We start from the raw sequence: 22378 nt of genomic DNA on the forward strand, positions 1-22378 counted from the left end.
GAACGAACTGCACTAACATACATGTTGGTCAGATTAATTAGAAAATAATTAAATTGTAATATAATGCATACTTTGTCACCGTGTCTTAGAGATGGAAACTTCAAGTTGTTCGAGAGATAATCAACATGACCAGACTTAAAGGAAAGCCCCTGCACCTCCAAAGCTGGCTCTCACGTTGTTCATGTTTATGTTGAGCAGCTCTCAAAAAATGAATATTCATATTGAAGCAATTTCAAATTATAAATGTTTACACACTCTGCTCAGAGTAACCAGCGGAAGATGATCAAATTACAAACATAATTCTCAACAGTGACTTCAGGAAGAATTCCTCAACTTCCCATAGAACAGACATGGGTCTAAAGGATCTTCAAGTTCAGAATTTGAAATCTCAGTGCTCAGGAAAACAATCTCCCTGAAGGAATAGGTGGAAAAATGGATAAAGTTTCTTTTGACAAAATGTAGAATGAAACTTCATCTTGTGATTCTCCTCCTTCCATCTCATTTCTGGTTAAATCATGAAGTGTACTTCTCCACTTAGACCAAATGAAGTCACTTTAGTTCAATATAGACAAAGTTTAAAATCACACAACACCAGGTTATAGTCCAACAGGTTTATTTGGAAGTACAAGCTTTCAGAGGGCTGCTGTTTCATCAGGCAGCTACCTGATGAAGGAGCAGCGCTCCGAAAGCTTGTACTTCCAAATAAACTTGTTGGACTATAACCTGGTGTTGTGTGATTTTTAACTTTGTCCACCCCAGTCTAACACCGGCACCTCCACACCACAGTTAAGTGTGATTCACACAATGACAGATAAAACATCAGGTTCATGGTGTTTATATATGTGCACTATTTATGTCTGTTAACTCATTTGTTCTTATTAATCATCAATGTCCAATCACCAATCACCACTAAGCATAAACGAATGAAAAAGGTACCAACGCAGGCAGATCTTAGCATTATTTACGTGACCAAAGTTACTGAGTCACATCAGGAAGTTATATGGCAGGGTGAGGAGAGCGTGATAGAATTCTATAACCCTCTGCAACACTCTGACAAAGGTCAAGTTTTCCAACTTGAGGAGAGATCGGAAATCAGGGAAAGAAAATTGTTCATCAAAGCTAATAACTTTGTCTATAGGAATTGGGAGGTCATATTGATGAGGCTTCTTCTGGAGTACTGCATGTAGTTCTAGTCGCCCTGTTATACGAAAGACACTATCAAATTGGAGAAGGTTCGGGAAAGATTAACCAGGATGTTGCTGGGAATGGAGAGTTTGAGTTATAAAAATAGGCTGGGACTTCTTTCACTGGAGCTTAGGAGGTTGAGGAGGTGACCTTACAGAGGTTTATAAAAGCATGAGGGGCATAGATAAGATGAAAAGCAATGGTCTTTTCTCTGGGGTGGGGTGTTCAAAACTAGGTGGCACATTTTTAAGATGAGAGGAGAAAGATTTGAAAAAGAGGCAACCTTTTTTATATAGTGAATCGTTTGTGGAATGCTTTGCCAGAGAAAGTGGTGGATGTACAGTTATAACATTTAAAAGCAATTTGGATCAATACATGTATAGCAAAGGTTTCGAGGGATATGGGCCAAACACAGGCAAGTGGGACAATAGTTTAGTCTGGGAACATGGTTACCGTGGACAAGTTGGAACAAAAGGTCTGTTTCTGTGCTGTTTGACTACATGACTTCCCCAACCTTGTGAACAACATACAAATCCGATGATTGGAATGGATGGTGATTGGGAACCATTTCCTCCTTCTAAACCCAGTGAGCTATAATACCCTAATTTGTGTTTGAACCTGGCACACAGCCTTTCCCTCTTATCATCTGAGGAAAGCTACAGTTGTCGAAACTGTAGCTATTATTGTGTGAATGCAGGAAGGGCAGGAAACACTGAAATCTAGAGTAAGGACACTTTCATCTGAAGGGAATGGGAATGAGTATTAGATAAGTCAATGCTCAACTTTTACTTTTCTTGAATTTCTCAAAGAACATGATAAAAGGATCTGTCACAACCTGCACACAAGGAGCTTTTGCATTTAACAAGTGCAAAGGATTGGCAGAATTATGAAATGCAATGTCAGCTAATAATGAGAATTGAAATGGGAGCCAGAACCAGAGTATTCGAGTCACAACTGCTGGCTGCTTGCTTTTAAATTTCGGAGACTCTCAAAATCAATGTGGGCTGACCAAAGCATATAAACTAAACTGAAGGGAGGGTCAGTGTTGTATGTAATCAATTGTGATTAATTATTTTGTCATGTAAAACCCATGAATATGGACGACAAAATATGGATTCATTATCTGATGTGCTACAGGCTCTAGAGTCATAGAAACACCTCAAATGCAATTCCTCACAATTCCAATTTCTGAAAGCATTTGATATTCAGTGAGAGGGGCAATGTTGTGTGAGGAAATTATTTGACTACTTCACTCTGACCACTCACATTTCTCTGCTCCAAACCTGCCTGGACATGAGAGTCTGACTATGTACATGTGATAAAGTTTATTATCTCCAAAAGTTCCAACATCAAGGCAATATCAGAAAGGGGAAAAAAATGAAATAGGAGGATCTCTCACCACAGAATGGCACTAATGGGAAGAATTTGAACAAACTGTAGCCAAAATAAGGTTCCCTTGCACAGAAACAGGAATCATGAAAGAAAAACAAAAATGCTACATATAAAATAATTGCCTAAAGAAAAATAACGGAAATCTGAAGCCAAAAATATGAAGAAAACAATGGAAGTGCACGAGTCAGTCAACATTTGACAGAGTCATATTAAGTATATCATGACATGAGGAAGAATCTCCCACACAATGACTGGATGTTCTTTTCTTTCTGATGCTGCCTGGTACAGTCTGGATTTTTAGCATTTTCTCTTTTTTACTGAGAATAAATAAAACACCATCCTCTCGTTCCCAGTGTTTTATACTGATGATGAAGAGAAAGATGTTCGTGTTGAATTATTAAGTCAGCGGACAGCCGTTAAACATCTGTGAATCATTAATCAAACAGTGAGGGGTAAACATTGTCAAATTATGAAATTTTATTTCTCAATTTACCAGCTGACCCTGTGGCCCCCTTAAGTTTTTCCCAATTAGGTTTCTGCTGAAGTGCCGACTGTTTGATTATTAACCAATGCTGAGGCTGTACCATTGGAGACAGAGTCTGATTTGTGACCTAAATGCATGTTGGAAAGGGTAACTTTCACTGCACTGCTCTCTGGCTGCAATATTGAACCCACTGTGGTCATCAATGTGTAAAACCTACTGGGGATCCATTCAAATCTGAATTTGTGGTCAGCATTTAATTAGATACTTGCAGACCGCCTCTCAAGAGGACAATTGTCCAACCGCATGCTGTGAGATTGGTGTGATAGATATTAGGTGGTATGTTGTGGCACCCCTAGGACTAGATGTTGCCATAAAGGCCATACTGTGCTGTGGGACATGACCAATAGGCTTAATGAAATCCACCTTAATTCTGCCCACACAACCACCACACCCCCACCAGATCAGAAACCTGCTATTTTCCCAACATATAGCTCCACGTGTGCTCATACTTAACATTTCAATATCCCTTAAACCTTATCTTTTTGTTGTAAATGCCTTATTTATATTCCACTTGCCTAAGTGGAACATATTGTTTTTCTTCTCTGTTAAATTTTCTGTACAAATTCACGCTAGGTACCAGCTAGCATGTGCACCTGTGGAAATCATAAGAATGTTAACAATATATTGGAATGGCAGTAGTTCACAACGAGTATTCCTGACCGCTTCCCCAGGTCCTGAAAGGCCTCCCCCATTTTTGTTGGCTTAAAGTGGAACTAAAAAGATGTCCTTATCTGAAGAGATAATAAAACATGCTTGGACAAATCGATTTGCTGAGAGACCTTGCGGATTCCCCGTGTTTGGTAAAGAAACCGCTCTGTGGGGTGTACGTGTGGTGTGTCTGTGATGTGTCTGTGAGTGTGGTGCGTGTGTGTCTGTGAATATATGTGTGTGTGTGTGTGTGTGTATATGCATGTGTGTCCGTGATTGTGTGTATGTGCATGCATGTGTGTGTGTTGTGCGTGTGTGTCTTATGTGTGTGTTGCTTTGCTTTTTTTTGCAACTGTACATCTCAACAAATCCCTTGTGTGTGGCGGGGTGGGGGGTAGTGTGGAAAAAGTCAACAAAGTTTTGTCGTCAGCAGATCTGCCTGTTTTAGAATTTCAGAGTTGTACATGTCCAGGGCATGGTTGACACGCATGACCTCACTGCTATTGAGCTTGAGACGGTGCTTCAGCATACAGGAGAAGAGGTCTAGGGGCGCTTTGCCCGCGGCCACCGGGGGTGCCAGCCGGTTGATACGCTCCCGGATGTCCAGCAGCAGCAGCATGACCGAGGAGGAGGAGTGGAACTGCGTGCCCTGCGCATACGACTGGTTGACCTGTTGGACCGCGCTGCGCAGCAGGTCAGTGTTGAAACGCAGGCTGTAGCCGTACACTTGCACGTCCGAGATCTTGATGTAGATCTGCCGCTTGCTGGGGTCCGAGAGGTCCACGGGGCCCTGGGCCGTCACGTTGCGTAGGGAGGCTGGCAGCTTGGAACGGCTGCGCAGGTAGACGTGCACGGTCTCGAAGACCGTCTTCCACCTGTTGCCCAGCAGCAGGGTCCAGTTGTAGCAGGGCGAGTCGTGCAGTCTCGTCTTCTCCCAGCTTGGGTAGCCGTGCTCGCCAATGGGCGTGCTCCAGCCCTCGGAGTGACTGCCGCTGAAGGGGTTAATGTAAACAAAAAACACCGGCTCGAGGCTGCTGTTCCTCATCTGGCAGATCTTCATGGAGAGGCCTACCACCATGTGGATAAAGTCCACCCGGTTCTTGTTGCTCTTGAGGGTCAGCGACATCCGCTTCCGCCATCGGGGGTCGAAAAAGGTGTCCAGGCGGATTTCATTGCTGATGAACATGGTCTGGATGGACAGCCTGGAGTCCTTCTTCGCCAGGAGGTAATTCAGCTCCAGGTCGTGGAAGTCCAGCTCAGTCTCGAAGCTGACGAACTGCTCGCTGCGTTCCGAGTCCACGTTCTGGGGCTCGCAGCGGCCCCGGTACAGCTTGAAGCCTCGGTTGCAGGAGCCGCACAAGGAGATGTTGGCCAGGCTGCACATGGCGCAGCTGCTGTTGCTGCCGATGTTGCAGGGGATGGGCCGCTGGCACATGTTGGCCACTGTGTGGCACACGCAGCTCTTCTGACTCTCAAGGAAGGTGCCCCAGTACCCGTTCTCGCTGCAGTACAGGAATGACTGGACTCGGTTCAGCCACTGATGGACCGACCTGCAAACAAAGCACACACAGAGTCAGATCAATCAAATTGCACTGCAAGGAAGTAGAAAGTTAACAGTTCTTCCCAAATTTAAACCTCCACATTAATGAAATAACAAAGGGCAACATAATAAAGGGAACAGCATCACTTTTGAGGCACATATTATCCTGGTGTGAGATGCATCTCTAAAATAAAACCGAACTGTAGATGCTGGAGATCTTAAGCAAAGCAGAGGTTGCTGGAAAAACTCAGCATCTGTGTACTTAGATTCATGTGGCAAAAATAAATGAAATCAAATCAAAAGCAGAGCTAACGTTTCAGATCCAGTGACCTGTGTTCAGTAGAAGGGTCACTCTACTCAAAAAGCTTTCTCTCTACTGATGCTGCCAGACTTGCTGAAATCATCCAGCAATTTCTGATATACATCTCTATTCTTCCAATTATTTCAAAATCCTAGAACACCCACAAGGACTACTGATGGTTTCTGAGTGAGATGGGTGATAGACAACAATCTGGATGGGACAATTTACAAAAAGAAGAAATGTTGAAATCTTAACAATGTAAAATATTGAATATTTACAAAGCAGGTGTTTCAGCACATCATGGAGAAAGGGCACATTGACAATTCAGGGGTTAACCTCCGAGAGTCCCCACCTGACTCACTGACCCTTTGTCTTTTCCTCTTTGAGGTGAAAACAGGAGCAGTTGTTGTTTCCCACTGTCTCCTATCTCAAGCTGGGATTGTTCACATATACTTGACATGGACCAGCCCAGACATCCTCAAAATATTTGAAGGTGGCCTAGACCTAAACTTTTTCTTATCTAAAAGGCAAATGTGAAGTGCTGTGTTCCAGATGTAATTCAATTGGTCAAACTGCTTGACTTTAAGCAAAACATAATTTATTCAAACACTACAGTTAAAATACAACAAAGGGAAGAACTTGGAATAACTTAACTCTATTAGAAAACTTAACAGAATAATAGATACAGTAACTATAACTAATTAATTGTTCAAATACAGTAACATCCCATAAATATACCCTGTAGCAAAAAGGCAAATTCAGAAAAGCAGATTGTGTCTCACATATAATCTAGCAGCCGACGAAGATAACTCCCAGTTTTGGCCGTAATCAAGAGAGGGAAATAATAGTTTCTGCTTCTTCAAGCCTACAACAGCAATTGCTGAAAGCTAACTAAAAGTTCTGGATCGATGACCACACTCACTCAGGCTGCTTCTATTGTTTCAACTTTAAAAAGAACCCCAGCCCTCACAAGTTGTTTAACTTCTCACAGACTGTTTGCCACCTGTCCCCCAATCTCTCTTTAAAAGAAATCAGGACAAGACATACTTCTTAAAGCCACAGCATCATCACAACATATATATACACACACACACATATTGGGCATGTACATCTAAAGGCAAAGAAACCACTCGCTACATGCAAGATGGATTAAATTAATTGACAGTAATATGCCATGAGCAGTTGAAACTACTCTACATATGTCACACTCTGAAGAAAAGATATCATTTACCTTCTACAACTCAACCCTGCTCACTCATTAGGACACAGCTTTACCCTCACATTGCCATCATTGTGAGTTTAGGCTGCATTGGGAATATTGTGTCCAGTTCTAGGCACACATTCTCAGGAATGGTACACTATCCTTGAAGGTGAACAGTGTAGACTCACTGGAATGAAAGTAGGACTACAAGGCTTAAATTCTGCTGAAACGTTATACTCACTATTCCCTCAAATATTAAAGGACGACATATTTGAGATGTTGAAGATGATTAAACAACTGATATTTCCTCTAGTGGGGGAATCTAGAAGAAAGTAGTAACATACTCTTCAGGAGTTGATATCAGAACATTTTTCATCATGCAAAGGGTTTGTGGAATTCAGGAATTCTTTGCTTCAAAAAAAGCCCTTCAGACTGGATGAATTGAACATTTTAAAACCGTGCTTAATGGAATTTTATCAGTCAAAGCGTTGAATAAGGTGGGTATATGGCCTGTTGCCAAAAATTGAGTAAAGCTCTGCAGGCCAGTGGTTACAATTTCAGGTCATCTTGTTTCTTTGTATAATTGCCACCTGAACTACTGAGATTTTTCACTTTTTTTGCCTTTGTTTCAGATTTCCAGCATCTGCAGTATTTTGATTTCCAATTGCTCGGTTCTCATAGCAAGTTCGTAGCATTAATCCACAAACTGTTCTATGTCCGAATTATTAATCAGTTAGAAATTCTCATGGCTTGAACTACCTGCTTCCAAATAAGTGCTAGCCATTTCTGGCCAAACTCAATCTATCACAGTGGGAACGGTAACCATGTTCCGAAAAGATCAGCCAACCTTATACAGAACTACAAAGCAGATTTGAAGGACCAAATGCCAATTCCTCATATTCTTACAGTTGACTGTATCACTTGTAGTGAATGACCCCAAAGGTCCTGAATTTCTGAAATGTGTTCAATTCTTTTTCGTCTTTTTAATTTTTTTAAATTTCCTGAACTGTGTTTATTCTTCAGTGGGATGAGACCATGATGACAGCAGATAAAAAGTTAGCAAAAGAACAGTTAGTCATTTTTTCCACCAGTCCAGCTCATTTTCAAACTGGATTACTCAAACACGTAGCTCCGTAAAGCTGCTAATGTGATTTTGATTACACATGCTTGCATTTTTTTTAATAAAGTTGTCTTACTTAAATTATTTCCCTCCAGTCCAATTTCTTCTAATTTCTTCCCTCATCCATAGCTAATTTTGTTCCCTCCCTCCTGACTCCAGACTGGAGTTTCAGAAGCTTCATAATTAGTAGTGAGCCTCCGGTATCTCTCCAGAATGGCTATTAACTTGTACATGCCTCAACAAATGAGTATAACAGTTTGCAGGGCTTTCACAAGGTGATTGTGCACTTTCTTGATGTTCATGCACACAGACACTTTGAGTAATTGAGCACAGACTGAGAGAGTGGACTCTGGAGTTTAGAAAATTGAGGGTGACCTAATTGAGGTTTTTAATGTGACAAAGGAATTCAAGAAGGCAAATGATGAGAAATTATTTCCTCCGGTAAGAGAATCCACAACAGGGATATCAATAAGCACTTCATCAAGCAAAAAGCATTGGAAATATTGTTCAAAAGGCAATGACTGCTGGGTAAATTACACATTTTCGAGTCTGAGATTAACAATATCAGGGTTATGGAGGGAGGGCAGAATCATACAGTTGAGGCACAGTTGAGGCATGATTTAAGTGAATGTTAGAATGTGGAATGATACCTTTCTAGTTCCTGAACTCTCAACTGAAGGAAGACGTCTTTTAAAAGAAAGAAACCTTTTCAGTCCATGATATCCTTGAGATCTCCTAACATTATAGGTGTTCATCTAATCTCCTGATTATTTTATCACATCCCCAGATGTTTTCCTCAACATTTCTTCACAGAGAGGTATAACCAGGAGCACTGAATGAATGACATTTCAACTATTGATACAGGTAAATTGTACGGTGTGCTCTCAATTCGTAATCCAAAGGATATCTCACTACAATTAGGTTTGGCCTGTTCAGGAGAGATGTTAAGAAGCACTTCTATGTGTGAAGGGTGGTAAATGTTTGGACCTCTCTTCCATAAATGACAGTGGAAGCTGCATCAGTTGTTAATTTTAAATCTGAGATTTTTTTTAAACAAAGGTATTAACGGATATGAACCAAGGGCAGGTATATGGAGTTACTCCACAGATCAGTGACAATCTCATTGAAAGTTGGAACAGGCTCAGGGCTGAATGGCCTACTTCTGTTCCATGTTCCTATCTTAGCCCAGGTCAAACCATTCTGCTCTAGAACAGGCTACTTAATAAGATAGGAGGCAGTTATTAAAGTCCAAATTTGTTGTATTTGAGACAAACAAATCCTTACATTTCCTATGTTCTGAAACTTTCCCAGAAAGATTGCCAGTAAAATGTAGGGGCTCATTGCCAGGTAGTCAGCTCATCATATCAGAATGCACGTCCTCTTTTCCTGTTGCTATGTCACTGAAGATAGACTGGTAGACACTGCATGTCCAAAGGGGAGACTGAGAAAAAGGATGCAGTGTCTGACAGCCAAAGTATCTTCCTGCTATTTGATCAAATGCAGCAAATGCACTGAATGTTGTCATATGAATAATAGAAAGCGAGGTATTTAATGTCTTACTGTGAACTACAGGATGCAATGCTTCACAGATATGTGTGATATACTGTACATAAGAACATAATTAGTACCAGTAGCAGTACATGATTCAGCCCATCCACACTGTTGCAACATTCATGAAGATCATATCTGAAGTTCTGCTCCATGTTTCCCACTCTATTCCGATAACTTTTATTTCTGTCACTGACCAAACTGAACTTACTAATGAGTATACTGACTGACTGAACATTCAATTCTGCAGATAATAAATATGTACAACTCTTCAAGTCAATATATTTCTCCTCTTCCCATCCTAAATAGCCAACCTTGAATACAGAGTCAATGGTCCCTATTTGGAGACTTTGCAGCCAGGGTGAATGTTGTCTCATTACCTATCCAGTCATATCCCATTAGAACTTTATTTGTTTCAATGAGGTCATCTCCCATTCTTTGGATTCCAGGGAATATAAGCCCATTCTATCTACTCACTGTTCCTAGAATAGTCCTTTCATTCCAACAATTAAATTACTTTGCCTGTGTTGCATCCCATCAAAAATAAGAATGTCATTCCTTAGATAAGGAGACCAAAGATTCACGGTTGTCCAGGTTTAGTTCCACTGCAGTTCTGCATAACTACAACAGGATTTCTTTGCAACCTTTTAATTTGCACTAAAGGCTAACACACCAGTTGCTGTCCTAACTGCTTACTGTATCTGCTCCTGCATTAAGAGACTGACAAATTATAAGCAGGTTTGATTTATTTGCAGACTCCAACCAATAAACATATTTTTGGATCAGATAGATCTACCAAATAGACTCAACAATTATTATCTTCAGCAACAACTGCACTTCCTAAACTAAGAACTGATGTTGATCACATCTTGCTTTATATTCTGCTTTTTTGATCATGTGCACATACTTTTAAAAAAATATCAGAAAATTTACATGCTAACCTTCTATGATTAATCCACAAAGGTCCCCAAATCTAAATGAATACAAACACTTATTATTCTTTCAATTCAAAATAAAACTTCTTTTCATTTTTGCTACCAAGTGGATAATTTCACATTCATACCAACTGGTGTTTTCTTGTCCAATCACTTTATTTAGTTTTTACAGCATCTTTGCATCGTCCTCACAGCTTACTGTCCCAGCAAGCTTCAATATATTAAACACAAATCCCTCATCAATGCTACTGTAGGTTACAAATGACTTGGTCCAAGTACAGATCCTAACAGAACTCCACTATGTAGATTCTTCTACTCTGAAATATAAACACTTCCTACTCTTGGTTTTCTGTCCACAGAATCTTCTCTCCATACTAAATAATTTAGCAATTTTTTTAAAAATGGAAACATTGCAAATAACTCGAATTGTTCTTTCATCCTTGAGGACTAAATATAAATATCAACGTTTTTTGTTTGCTCTACAATATCTACAGAAAGTCCAAGTACAGTTTGGACTATTTCTTATGTCTTTCATCTCTTAGCACTGCCACTTTTTAATAGACTATTTTAATGACTGGAAAACAAATCTCCCTTTTCACTTTAATAGCATTAGCTTCCAAGAATCAGATGAAATGAGATTATTCAACTGCAGCAACACTTCTTTGTGATTTTAAATGAAGTTTTACTAGCTTTGCTTTATTCTATTGTTTCCTTCTCTAGTTTGTAACCAAACATCCATCAAGTTGTTTCCAAGCTCAATTTGCCCATGAGATTAATCGCCTGCTTTCTAGATTCGAATTGCATTAAACTGCTGACAACCAATTCTTGCTTTCCATATTAGCTGATGATGTAAACTGTTCTTCTGCCTCAAATCTGTCCTTTAAAATCTGCTGTCAACATTCTTCTCTTCCCAAAAACGTATACCTGACCTCTCCGTAGTTACAAGCTATAACCCTTATCCAATCCAGACTGCCCTTCCAATGTTCTTAAATGTGTTGTGGCTTCCCAAACTCAGTCCTATCTTTCCTGGAACTTCTTGTTTGAATTGCTTCAAACAGGTATCCCTCTCTGTCACTGTACCAGAACAGCTCTCATCAAAGTCACAAATGACATCCTATGTAATTCTTACAAACTATCTCTCCATTTTCTCTTGCTCTGCCTGCAGCTGCTGTCACAGTTTATTTCACCATCTTCCACCACTTTTATCCAGCTAGTTGATAGTGGCATTCACCTGGTCCCATTGCATTCCTTATCTATCTCATAGCAGCTAGAGAACTATAACGATGACTTTTCTTTCCATTCATGCATATTTAGTCCTGGTAACCCACATGGATGTATTTATGAACATCTCTTCTTTAAAGGTCCGGAACAAAATTATCCAACCACCGTATATAGTTGAGTAATAGTTGACCTCATGTAAAGGTCGCCTCCCATTTTTGGCCAAATAGCCTGGAATTTTCCACATATCTCATGTAAAAGTCGACCCTGGTTCTTCATAGATAACAGATCAGCGTTTATGAGTCAGTGTGCCTACTGTCATATTCCGCTCCAATGTTCCAGTCTGCCGGTTGTTTTGCTCCACTCCCGGTATTCCAATCTGCTGGTTGTTGTGTTCCGCTTCGAGTTTTCAGAATTACCATAATTCAGTTTTTTTGCCTTTATTCGTTGAGAGATCAGTTGGGCTTCTACTTATGATATGAATTTTGACGAGCATGAATTTCAGCCCCTTAAATGTAGTATCCATGTAATGGACAATCCCACAAATTTAACCTGAACAGGTGGTCAAAAAAAAAATTGTCTATTACTCAAGTATATACGGTATGTCGGTTTTCACATCTTTATCGATAACACCCAGTTCCAACTCAACGTCTCCTCTTTTTAATGACTCGCTGTCTCTTACTTGTCAGACTGCCTTTTTGACATGAATAAAGGATGCTACACCATGGAAATTTCAAGCTGAATTTTGAATTTATTCTAAATTTCCAGTCAAGAAAGGTGCATTCTTGTCAGAGTAGGGGATGCTGTGGGAAAATCAGGAGCTACAACCACCTCCATCTCTTCCCTGGTTAGCTTTTCAAGTGCTGTGATTTCTCGAGATGAGCTATGATTATCATCGCACACCATTATGGAAACACCAGTACTTCACCTCTGACTGAGAAAGGAGAAAGCCCTGATGGCACTCTCTTCCTTTCATGTCTTCCTTACCTTTCTCGAGGCATCTGGTGGTTGGGGTTGTGACGGCAGCGGATACTGAGGCTGAAGAGTTTGCGGGCAGTACGCTGGATTTTCAGCTTTAGCGTCTCCACAGAGCTCTGGAGCATTTTGTACCGCGCCTGGAGATCCCAGTCATTGCCCCAGAGCTGATGGACACTCCCCACTGTCAAGAAATGTGTGGTGGGCAGACGTTTCAAGAAGGACTTGAATTCATCTGAAAGAAAGAATGACAAGCGGACATTCGATTGGAAGCTCTGCAAAGACAAGCTAATTTCTATCCTACATTTTTGATTAAATGTTGACCACTCAAGGCACCCCCGAATCCCCTTTGGTTTGGACAGACCCCTCCCAATGTAAAATGTCAACTGCCATATTGTAAACTCTTTATTTCTAGAGGTGGCAGCTTGTTCCAACAGAAGACACAAACTCCCCATGGTTGATCCAAAACCAATGTTTCCCAAATAAGTTAATCTGCTTCTCTCCAAGGTTTGTGTGACACAAACTATGAATATAATTTGGGAACAACAATCTATTTTCAGATCAGCCTCCATTTGTAATTGGAAAGCAGGGGAGCATCCCTGACTAGAGCATTCCCTTTATATCATTATGGTGCTTGATCAACAGTAAAATAGCCTGCTCTTGGCCCAGCTTCTGTTTGAATGTTTCTCAAACTGCCTTACCCCACGTTTCAACAACACTTCCCCAACCTTCTACTGTATGTCCTCAAAATCTACTTTAGTTGACTATGGCTGCTGGTAGCACTCCTGAAAGGAAGGTGCAAGTCAAGTCACACTCTACTGGTCTGAGCACACAATCTAGGCTGCTACTCTAATGTAGCTTGGAGACTGTGGTAGACTGTCTGAGGTGTCATCTTTTAAATGAGACCCCAAGCCATGGCCATGGCTAGCTTCTCATGTTGGAGAAAGTGAGGGTTGCAGATGCTGGAGACCAGAGTCAAGACTGTGAAGGGCTTATGACTGAAACGTGGATTCTCCTGCTCCTCGGATGCTGCCCGACCTGCTGTGCTTTTCGAGCACCACACTCTCAACTACCTTCTCATGTTGATGAGTGAGAACTTATGTACTGTTCTGAAAAAACAGCAAGGAAAGGACTATACAATGTACTGTTCAAGATTTATTCCCAAGCATAAATTGCAAGATTATGTCACCATTATACCTGCAGTATGGGGCAAATCATGTCACAACAGACACACGCCATGGTACTTAATTCAATGTAAAGAATCTCAGAGAAACTGTGAAGGTCTACATACAAATGCAAGTTCTTTCTTGGAGTTATCACCCTAAGAACAAAAATGGATTTAGATTGGGCGCAGAACAGTATGGAAGCGTTCAAAGGCTGGGTAAAAGGACATACAGCAGAAGGTTGGGGAAGTGTTGTTGAAATGTGGGGTAAGGCAGTTTGAGAAACATTCAAAGAGAAGCTGGGCCAAGAGGTGGAACCAACCACCAATGCAAGCACTCATTTCACTATTGGAACACAACACAAGGTATCAAATTATTATGTCAATGTATTGTTTATATTTATTTGCTTAACATCTCTGACATCATATTGAAGGCAAAAGGGCTCAGAGCACATGACCCAAACATCAAGACATGAGACAGCTTTTCCACAACTCTGTGTCTTGTCAAGTTGTCACAAAAATTCATAAATAGCATCAGCCAGATCTGTGGAGATTCCTGTTTGCAGTGTCTAATGGAATATAGTTTTGTACAATGAAGAACAAAGTGTTTAGTTACAGTGATTAAATGGTGATGTTCCATCAGTGTGGAAGGCCAATAAATTATCAGCACTGACGACACAAGTGATTTACGACAGCCTTTCTCTTGATGGAAATAAGATGAGACAAGTGACTACTCTATACGTGTTTTTTCTCATCTGGCTCTCATATAACTGCTGGAGTTATAAATCTGCAGGTGCCCAACCAAGACTCCATGAGTGTATATGTGTTGATAGATTACACAAACAGAGGGATGTGAATATCAAAGTCATGACCCACCATATTTTTCTCTGATAACTGCAATGGTGGCTTGTTAACTGAATCTTAATTATTTGGTGAACTACAAGGATGAAGAGCATTCATACACTCATGTTAGCAACAGCTTTCAATTCCAATCCCATCTAAGGTCAACCTGAAGCCCTGCCATCTCAACCTCACTTCTCACCTGTGGTGTAGTGATCCTCATGATTAACTCAACACCAGTGAGAATCTATAGTGTGGAAGCAGGCCATTTAGCCCATAGAGTCCACACTGTGTCTCCAAAGAGCATCCTTCCCAGACCCACAACTCCTCTTCTTTCCCTGTAACACTGTATTCCCCATGGCTCTAATGAGAGAGGCACTTACGGTCCTCTGGAAACATAGTGGCTTCTGTTTTCAAGTATTTAGAGCCTTAATAAAGAGAGACTGCAGACACACTTGATAACCAGCTAGGAGGTGGATATCTATAACGCTACATTCTATAAGCAAACTATTAAGAAAAGGATTTGCACCAGGTTTCTTCCTTCACTGTCAGTCTTAGGATCAATTTAGCATGCACTTTCTCGCACAGGTCGCCGGAAATAGTGACAAGGAATATTGTTACTTGTTCTTCCTGGATGGACTGTTGTGGTCAACTATAGGATTTTAGTCGCCATGCAGAACAAAGACAGGGAAGGGATTGAACTTGATTCATTTACTACCCAGTTACAGGGAATATCAGGGTTTTGCTCAATTTGTGAACTGCACTTTGGAGCCAATACGTCTTTTAAAACGGAACGAAGAGACAAAAATCAATCATAGTGATCATGAAATGAAAGATTCTGTCATCTGCAGAGGGACCTCCATTTTCACAAAGTTTGATTTCTTGGAAGGAATCCAGAAATCGCACTGTTTCTGTCTGCTGGGTAATGCGGCATTAGTGAGATTAGTATGAGATTGAGATAAGCAAGATTAAAAATCAAACTTTTGAAGTAACTGTAAAATAATTTGTCAATGTGAGAATCCTGAAAGCTGCTTTATTCAAATAGCTTTTGCCTGTTCAAGCTGTGTGGCATGTAATTTCTCAAAACGTTTATTTTTATCCCAAGAGAGCTCTCAAAGTTTATTCAATTTACCTGATGTTTCAAAATCTTTATAAGCTGTGTTCCATGCCTCAGAAAGTCCAGCCAATGAATTTTCCATGAGTTGAATGTCAGTGATAGGACAGTTGCATTGTGGAAATTCCATTGCACACTGACAAGCACACTGACTGTTTTTACAGATGTATTCGCCTTCTCCATTGCACATGATGTAACTCAGGGCTGACTGCACAAACTTCTCCCTCAGGTATTCAGGAAGAACAACCTGGAGACCTACAGGAGCAGAAAAGCAAAGGGGAAGGTATTATTGATTTTACTTAATGCAGTTCTTTCCACCAGAATACAAAACCAGCGGTCAGTCCGCAATACAGACATATTCAGTGCAACCTACAAAACAATACCTCAATTTCTTTCACAGTGCAATTTTTCAGGGCAATTAAGTTCCACAACGTATTGAATATTTCAATAAACAAATAGCTACAGGACAGGGGAATGAAATCTGCAAATGATTAATTTGAGCTTGCTGGAGGATCCTGCATGGTAAGCGGGTACTTATTTATACATGTAAAACCTTGGCTCCTAAACGGGATCACTATTACAATTTGAGTTTATGCAGCATAATACACTTGCTTCTGCCAGTGTGCTATTGTTAAGGTGACTAACAGATGCACAATTTTAATGTATCACATTAATCTCGATGCATGTTGCATGAAGAACAAAATAGTATAGGTATCAGTGTATGCATTGCCAGTTGATTCAATAAATGACAAAAAATCTGGAATAACACTCTTATAGCACAGTGGTAGTCTTCTGGATTCAAGTGTGCCATAATATGTCAAATAAGTTGATCATTGTTATGGACCACACCAGTCCCATCAAAATATAGCTAGGAGATAGCCTAGACCAGAACTTGTATCTTATTTATTGGCAAGTATAAGGTTCTGTGTTCCAGATGTGATTTGATTGGTCAAATTACTATAATTTAAGCAAACCAAAAATCATTCTTACACCACAGTTAAAATGCAAACAAAAGCAAAAATAAATTGGCACAACTTTAACTCTATCGAAATACTTAACAAAATATTATTTCACTACTAATCATCAGCTGTTCCAATATAGCAGCATCCTATAAATACAACCTTGGCAAAGACAAATTCAGCAGAACAGTGTTATTCTCATGTGCTGTCTTTTCACTCTAGTCGAGCTGAATGAAATACTGCAAGAGAGAGAACTCAAGTTTTTTTTGCAGCAGCAAAGAAAGAGCTGTAGTGTTTTGTATTCATTCATGGGACGAGGGTACTGCTGACCAGGCAGCATTTATTGTCCAACACTAATTGCCCAGAGGGCAGTTAAGAGTCAACTACATTGCTGTGGGTCTGGAGTCACATGTAGCCCTGACCAGCTCAGGATGGCAGCTTCCTTCCCTAAAGGTCATTACTGACGCAGATGGGATTTTCATGACAAACAACAATGGATTCATGGTCATCATTAGATTCTTTAATTCCAGATTTGTTTATGAGCTTGAATTCCATCATTTGCAGTGGTGGGATTTGAACCTGTGTCCTCAGAACATTACCTGGGTCTCTGAATTAACAATCTCACAATATTACCATCAGGCCATTGCCTCCCCATCTAGCAGTTTCAAATCCAAAACCTTCAATCTCTTCAACTGACAGCAAAACTAAATCTCTAAATCTCTGGATTGTGTGAGCCTGACTCCACCTGATCATGCTTCTTTCATCTAATTTTCAATACACAAAGCTATTTATTCTGCTTTCCATGGAGCAGACACCTCAGCATCTGGTTAACAACACACACCTCTTCAAGAGAAACAGGACAGAACAAATCCCACTTAAAGGCACACATCAACAGATCATACAGGAATAGGAGCAGGTTCATCATCCAACACGGTACTCCGTCTCTGTTCTTTCCCCATGCCCTCATATATCATTAACCCATAGAAATATACCTTCTTCTTGAAAACATTCAATGTTTTAGTCTCAATTGCATTCTGATACAGAGAATTCTACAGGCTCACCACTCTCTGGGTGAAGAAATTTCTTCTCATTTCAGTCCTAAGTGATCAACCACACACCCTTTGACTGGGACCTCAGGTTCTGGACTCTCCAGTTCATTGGGAACATCATTCATGTGCTAACACAATCTAGCTCTGTTAGAATTCTACAGGTTTCTAAGAGATCTTCCCTTTGACACCAATGAACATAATCCTAACCAATCCGATGTCTCTTCATGCATCAGTCCTGCCATCCCAGAAAATAGTCTGGTAAGTCTTCATTGCACTCCAACCAAAACAGGAACATCCTTCCTCAGATAAGGAGAGCAAAATTGCGGATAACACTCCAAGTGTGGTCTTACCAATGCTCTGTACAATTACAGCAAGATTTTCCTGCTGCTGTACTCAAATCTTCTCGCAACATATTATTTGCTGAACCTGCTCGCTTACTTTCAGCAACTTGTGTTCAAGGTTACCCAAGTCTTGGTGGACCTTCTCCTTTCCCAATCTATTGGCAACCATTTAATAATCTACCTTTCTGCCTTTTCTCACAAAGTCAATAACAATTATCCAATTTATACTTCATCTGCCATGCATTTGCTCACTCACTCGATATGACCAAGTCACACTCTGCATCCTCCTAACAGATCACCCTCCCAGCCAGCTATGTTTTATTTGCAAGCTTGAAGGTATCATATTTAGTTCCCGCATTGAAGTCATGAATTATTGAAAATAATTGACACTGTGTGAGGGGCGATGGCAGTCTATCGCTCTCTGTTAACCACTACAGAAGTTTAAACAAAGCTTAGCAGCTCCACTGAAACAGGAGATGGAACAAGCTCGGCTTTGTGTGAAATAGATGCATCTTTTGCCATTTACTCCTCTGTTCTTTGGATTCATACCACTGCTCCTTCAAGTGCTTTCTCCCAACTTGTCTTACATGTAAACTAATGGATATCACATACTGCTAGAGATCAGATGGAGCTTCAAGTTAAAATAATTGACAGAACTGGGAATTGAACTCACAGATTAAGCTAAAATCACTTTAAACGTTAGGATTGTATTTCAGAAGGGTGAGAATCAATGGATTGAAGTGTTTTTCTTTATTTGATTGCATCTAAACATGTCCATGAGTGGCAGCTCCACCAGTTTTCATCTTCCTGAGAAAAAGGATTACACCAAAGCTGATGTCAGGTAAAATGACTGAGATAAAAAAAAACTTGACATGTCTTCAAATAAGCTCAGGAGGCACAGCGTACCTAATAGCTTACTGTCAAGTGAGCGTGTGAGCCACCTATCACTTGCTAAATTTGCCTGAGATTTAAGTCTTAGTAGAATCGTGTGAAGCAGCTTGGGATGTTCTCTATGTTCAAGGTGTTTTGCAAATGCAAACTGTTGCTAAAAGTGAGTTCTTTGACTATTTTTGGGTCATGTGTCATCATGTTTCTGTATTTAATTTATTGGCAAAGCAGTATCTTGTGAAGACATCAGCAAATTACCTCCATCCATGATGCAATGTTGAAGATACATTACATAATATTTTTGTTGTTGTCAGAGTTGACTACTATCAGATCAGAAAGGAACAATAGAATTTCTATGTATACCATCACCCATCTTGGATTGTGTGCGGGGGGAAGTGGAAATCCAGACTGGATCAGCACTCTATAATTCACCCTGAAATCAGGGAGGTCAGGCAGTTCTCATTGGATCTCATTGGGTCTTGCCCAACAGCAAAGTGATCATTTCTGGTAATGAAACACAACTAAGACCAGGATTGGAACTCAGTGAGAGTCAGAAAGGAAAATCTGGAGGATTTTAAAGTTAACAGGGTCCAATTTCAACTGGGGTTCTAGCAAGTTAAAATTTTACCTCACAATGTCAGAAGTTGCCGGGTATGGATAGTTTGAGTTATAAAGAAAAGCTGGACAGGCTGGGTCTTCTTTCACTGGACCACAGGAAGGTGAGAGGTGATCTTAAAGAACATAGAACATAGAAGAATACAGCGCAGTACAGGCCCTTTGGCCCTCGATGTTGCGCCGATCCAAGCCCACCTAACCTATACTAACCCACTATCCTCCATATACCTATCCAATGCCCGCTTAAATGCCCATAAAGAGGGAGAGTCCACCACTGCTACTGGCAGGGCATTCCATGAACTTACGACTCGCTGAGTGAAGAACCTACCCCTAACTTCAGTCCTATATCTACCCCCCCTTAATTTAAAGCTATGCCCCCTTGTAATACCCGACTCCATACGCGGGAAAAGGTTCACACTGTCAACCCTATCTAACCCCCTAATCATCTTGTACACCTCAATCAAGTCACCCCTAAACCTTCTTTTCTCTAATGAAAACAGCCCCAAGTGTCTCAGTCTTTCCTCATACGATCTTCCTTCCATACCAGGCAACATCCTGGTAAACCTCCTCTGCACCCGTTCCAGTGCCTCCACGTCCTTCCTATAGTATGGCGACCAAAACTGCACACAATATTCCAGATGCGGCCGCACCAGAGTCTTATACAACTGCATCATGACCTCAGGACTCTGGAACTCAATTCCTCTACCAATAAAAGCCAGTACGCCATATGCCTTCCTCACCGCACTATTTACCTGGGTGGCAACTTTCAGAGATCTGTGTACATGGACACCAAGATCCCTCTGCTCATCCACACTACCAAGTATCCGACCATTAGCCCAGTACCCCATCTTTTTGTTATTCTTCCCAAAGTGAATCACCTCACACTTAGCTACATTGAATTCCATTTGCCACCTTTCTGCCCAGCTCTGCAGCTTCTCTATATCCTGCTGTAACCTGCCACATCCTTCCTCACTGTCAACAACTCCTCCGACTTTCGTATCATCCGCAAACTTGCTCACCCAACCTTCTAACCCCTCTTCCAGGTCATTTATAAAAATGACAAACAGCAATGGTCCCAAAACAGATCCTTGCGGAACACCGCTAGTGACGGCACTCCATGAAGAAACTTTGCCATCAACTACTACCCTCTGTCTTCTTCCATCCAGCCAATTCCTAATCCAAACCTCCAACTCACCCTCAATGCCATATCTCCGTATTTTCTGCAGTAGCCTACCATGGGGAACCTTATCAAACGCCTTACTAAAATCCATATATACCACATCTACCGCTTTCCCCTCATCAACCTCCTTCGTCACCTTTTCAAAGAATTCAATAAGGTTTGTGAGGCACGACCTGCCCTTCACAAAACCATGCTGACTATCCTTGATCACATTATTCCTATCCAGATGTGCATAAATCCTATCCCTTACAATTCTCTCTAAGACTTTGCCCACAACAGAAGTGAGACTCACCGGCCTATAGTTACTAGGGTTATCCCTACTCCCCTTTTTGAACAAGGGAACCACATTTGCTATCCTCCTGTCTTCTGGCACTACTCCTGTAGACAAAGAGGACATAAAAATCAAGGCCAATGGCTCTGCAATCTCCTCCCTTGCTTCCCAGAGAATCCTAGGATAAATGCCATCAGGCCCAGGGGACTTATCTATTTTCACCTTTTCCAGGATTTCCAACACCTCTTCTCTACATACCTCAAAGCCATCCATTCTACTTATTTGTGACTCAGTATTCGCATCAACGACAATGCCCTGTTCCTGAGTAAATACTGAAGAAAAGTATTCATTCAGTGTCTCCCCAATCTCTTCCGCCTCCACACGCAACTTCCCACTACTATCCTTGACTGGACCTATTCCTACCCTAGTCATTCTTTTATTCCTAACATACCTATAGAAAGCCTTAGGGTTTTCCCTAATCCTACCGACTAAGGACCTTTCATGTCCCCTCCTTGCTGCTCTTAGCTCTCTCTTCAGGTCCTTCCTGGCTACCCTATAACTCTCAATCGCCCCAATTGAACCTTCACGTCTCATCTTAAGATAGGCCGCCCTCTTACATTTAACAAGGGATTCCAATTCCTTATTAAACCACGGCTCCCTCGCACGACCCTTTCCTCCCTGCCTGACAGGTACATAATTATCAAGGACACTCAATAGTTGCTCCTTGAACAAGCTCCACTTATCATTTACACTCTTGCCTTGGAGTCTACTTTTCCAAACCACACATCCTAAGTCATGCCTCACCGCATCATAATTTCCCTGACCCCAGCTATAACTCTTGCCCTGTAGTACACACTTATCCCTCTCCATCACGAGAGTAAAAATCACCGAATTATGGTCACTATCCCCAAAGTGCTCACCTACCTCTAATTCTAACACCTGGCCTGGTTCGTTACCCAGAACCAAATCCAGTATGGCCTCACCTCTTGTTGGCCTGTCTACATATTGTGTCAGGAAACTCTCCTGCACACATTGAACAAACACTGACCCATCTAACGAACTCGAGCTATAGCTTTCCCAATCAATATCAGGAAAGTTAAAGTCCCCCATAACAACCACAAGAAGTTTAAAAAAATCACTTATCTTTTCCTAGGATGGGGGATCTCAAGACTAGATGGCACATTTCTGAAGTGAGAGGAGAGAGATTAAAAAAGACATGGGGAAAAATGTTTTTTACACAGAGGGTGGATCGTGAGTAGAATAAACTTCCTGAGGAAGTGGTGGAAGTGGGTACAATTACAATGTTTAAATGACATCTGGATAAGTACATGAATAGGAAAGGTTTAGAGGAA

General features: G+C 41.0%; 1 protein-coding gene across 3 annotated transcripts in view; it reads right to left on the minus strand.

Moving 5' to 3' along the window:
- Nucleotides 1-718: 718 nt before the first annotated feature.
- Nucleotides 719-22378, minus strand: part of brinp1 (BMP/retinoic acid inducible neural specific 1) — a 379558-nt gene continuing 357898 nt past the window's right edge. For all 3 annotated transcript variants that reach the window (XM_043719925.2, XM_043719928.2, XM_087998528.1), the window contains exons 6-8: nt 15742-15978; nt 12620-12842; nt 719-5319 (exon numbers count right to left, since the gene is read on the minus strand). In XM_043719925.2, the coding sequence (XP_043575860.1) occupies nt 4179-5319; nt 12620-12842; nt 15742-15978 (1601 nt within the window). In that variant the 3' untranslated portion in view covers nt 719-4178. The remainder of the gene's footprint in view (nt 5320-12619; nt 12843-15741; nt 15979-22378) is intronic.

Source organism: Chiloscyllium plagiosum, unplaced genomic scaffold, assembly GCF_037043375.1.
Source record: "Chiloscyllium plagiosum isolate Xiang-an unplaced genomic scaffold, Cpla_swu_hap1 HiC_scaffold_21, whole genome shotgun sequence".
Taxonomy (NCBI): domain Eukaryota; kingdom Metazoa; phylum Chordata; class Chondrichthyes; order Orectolobiformes; family Hemiscylliidae; genus Chiloscyllium; species Chiloscyllium plagiosum.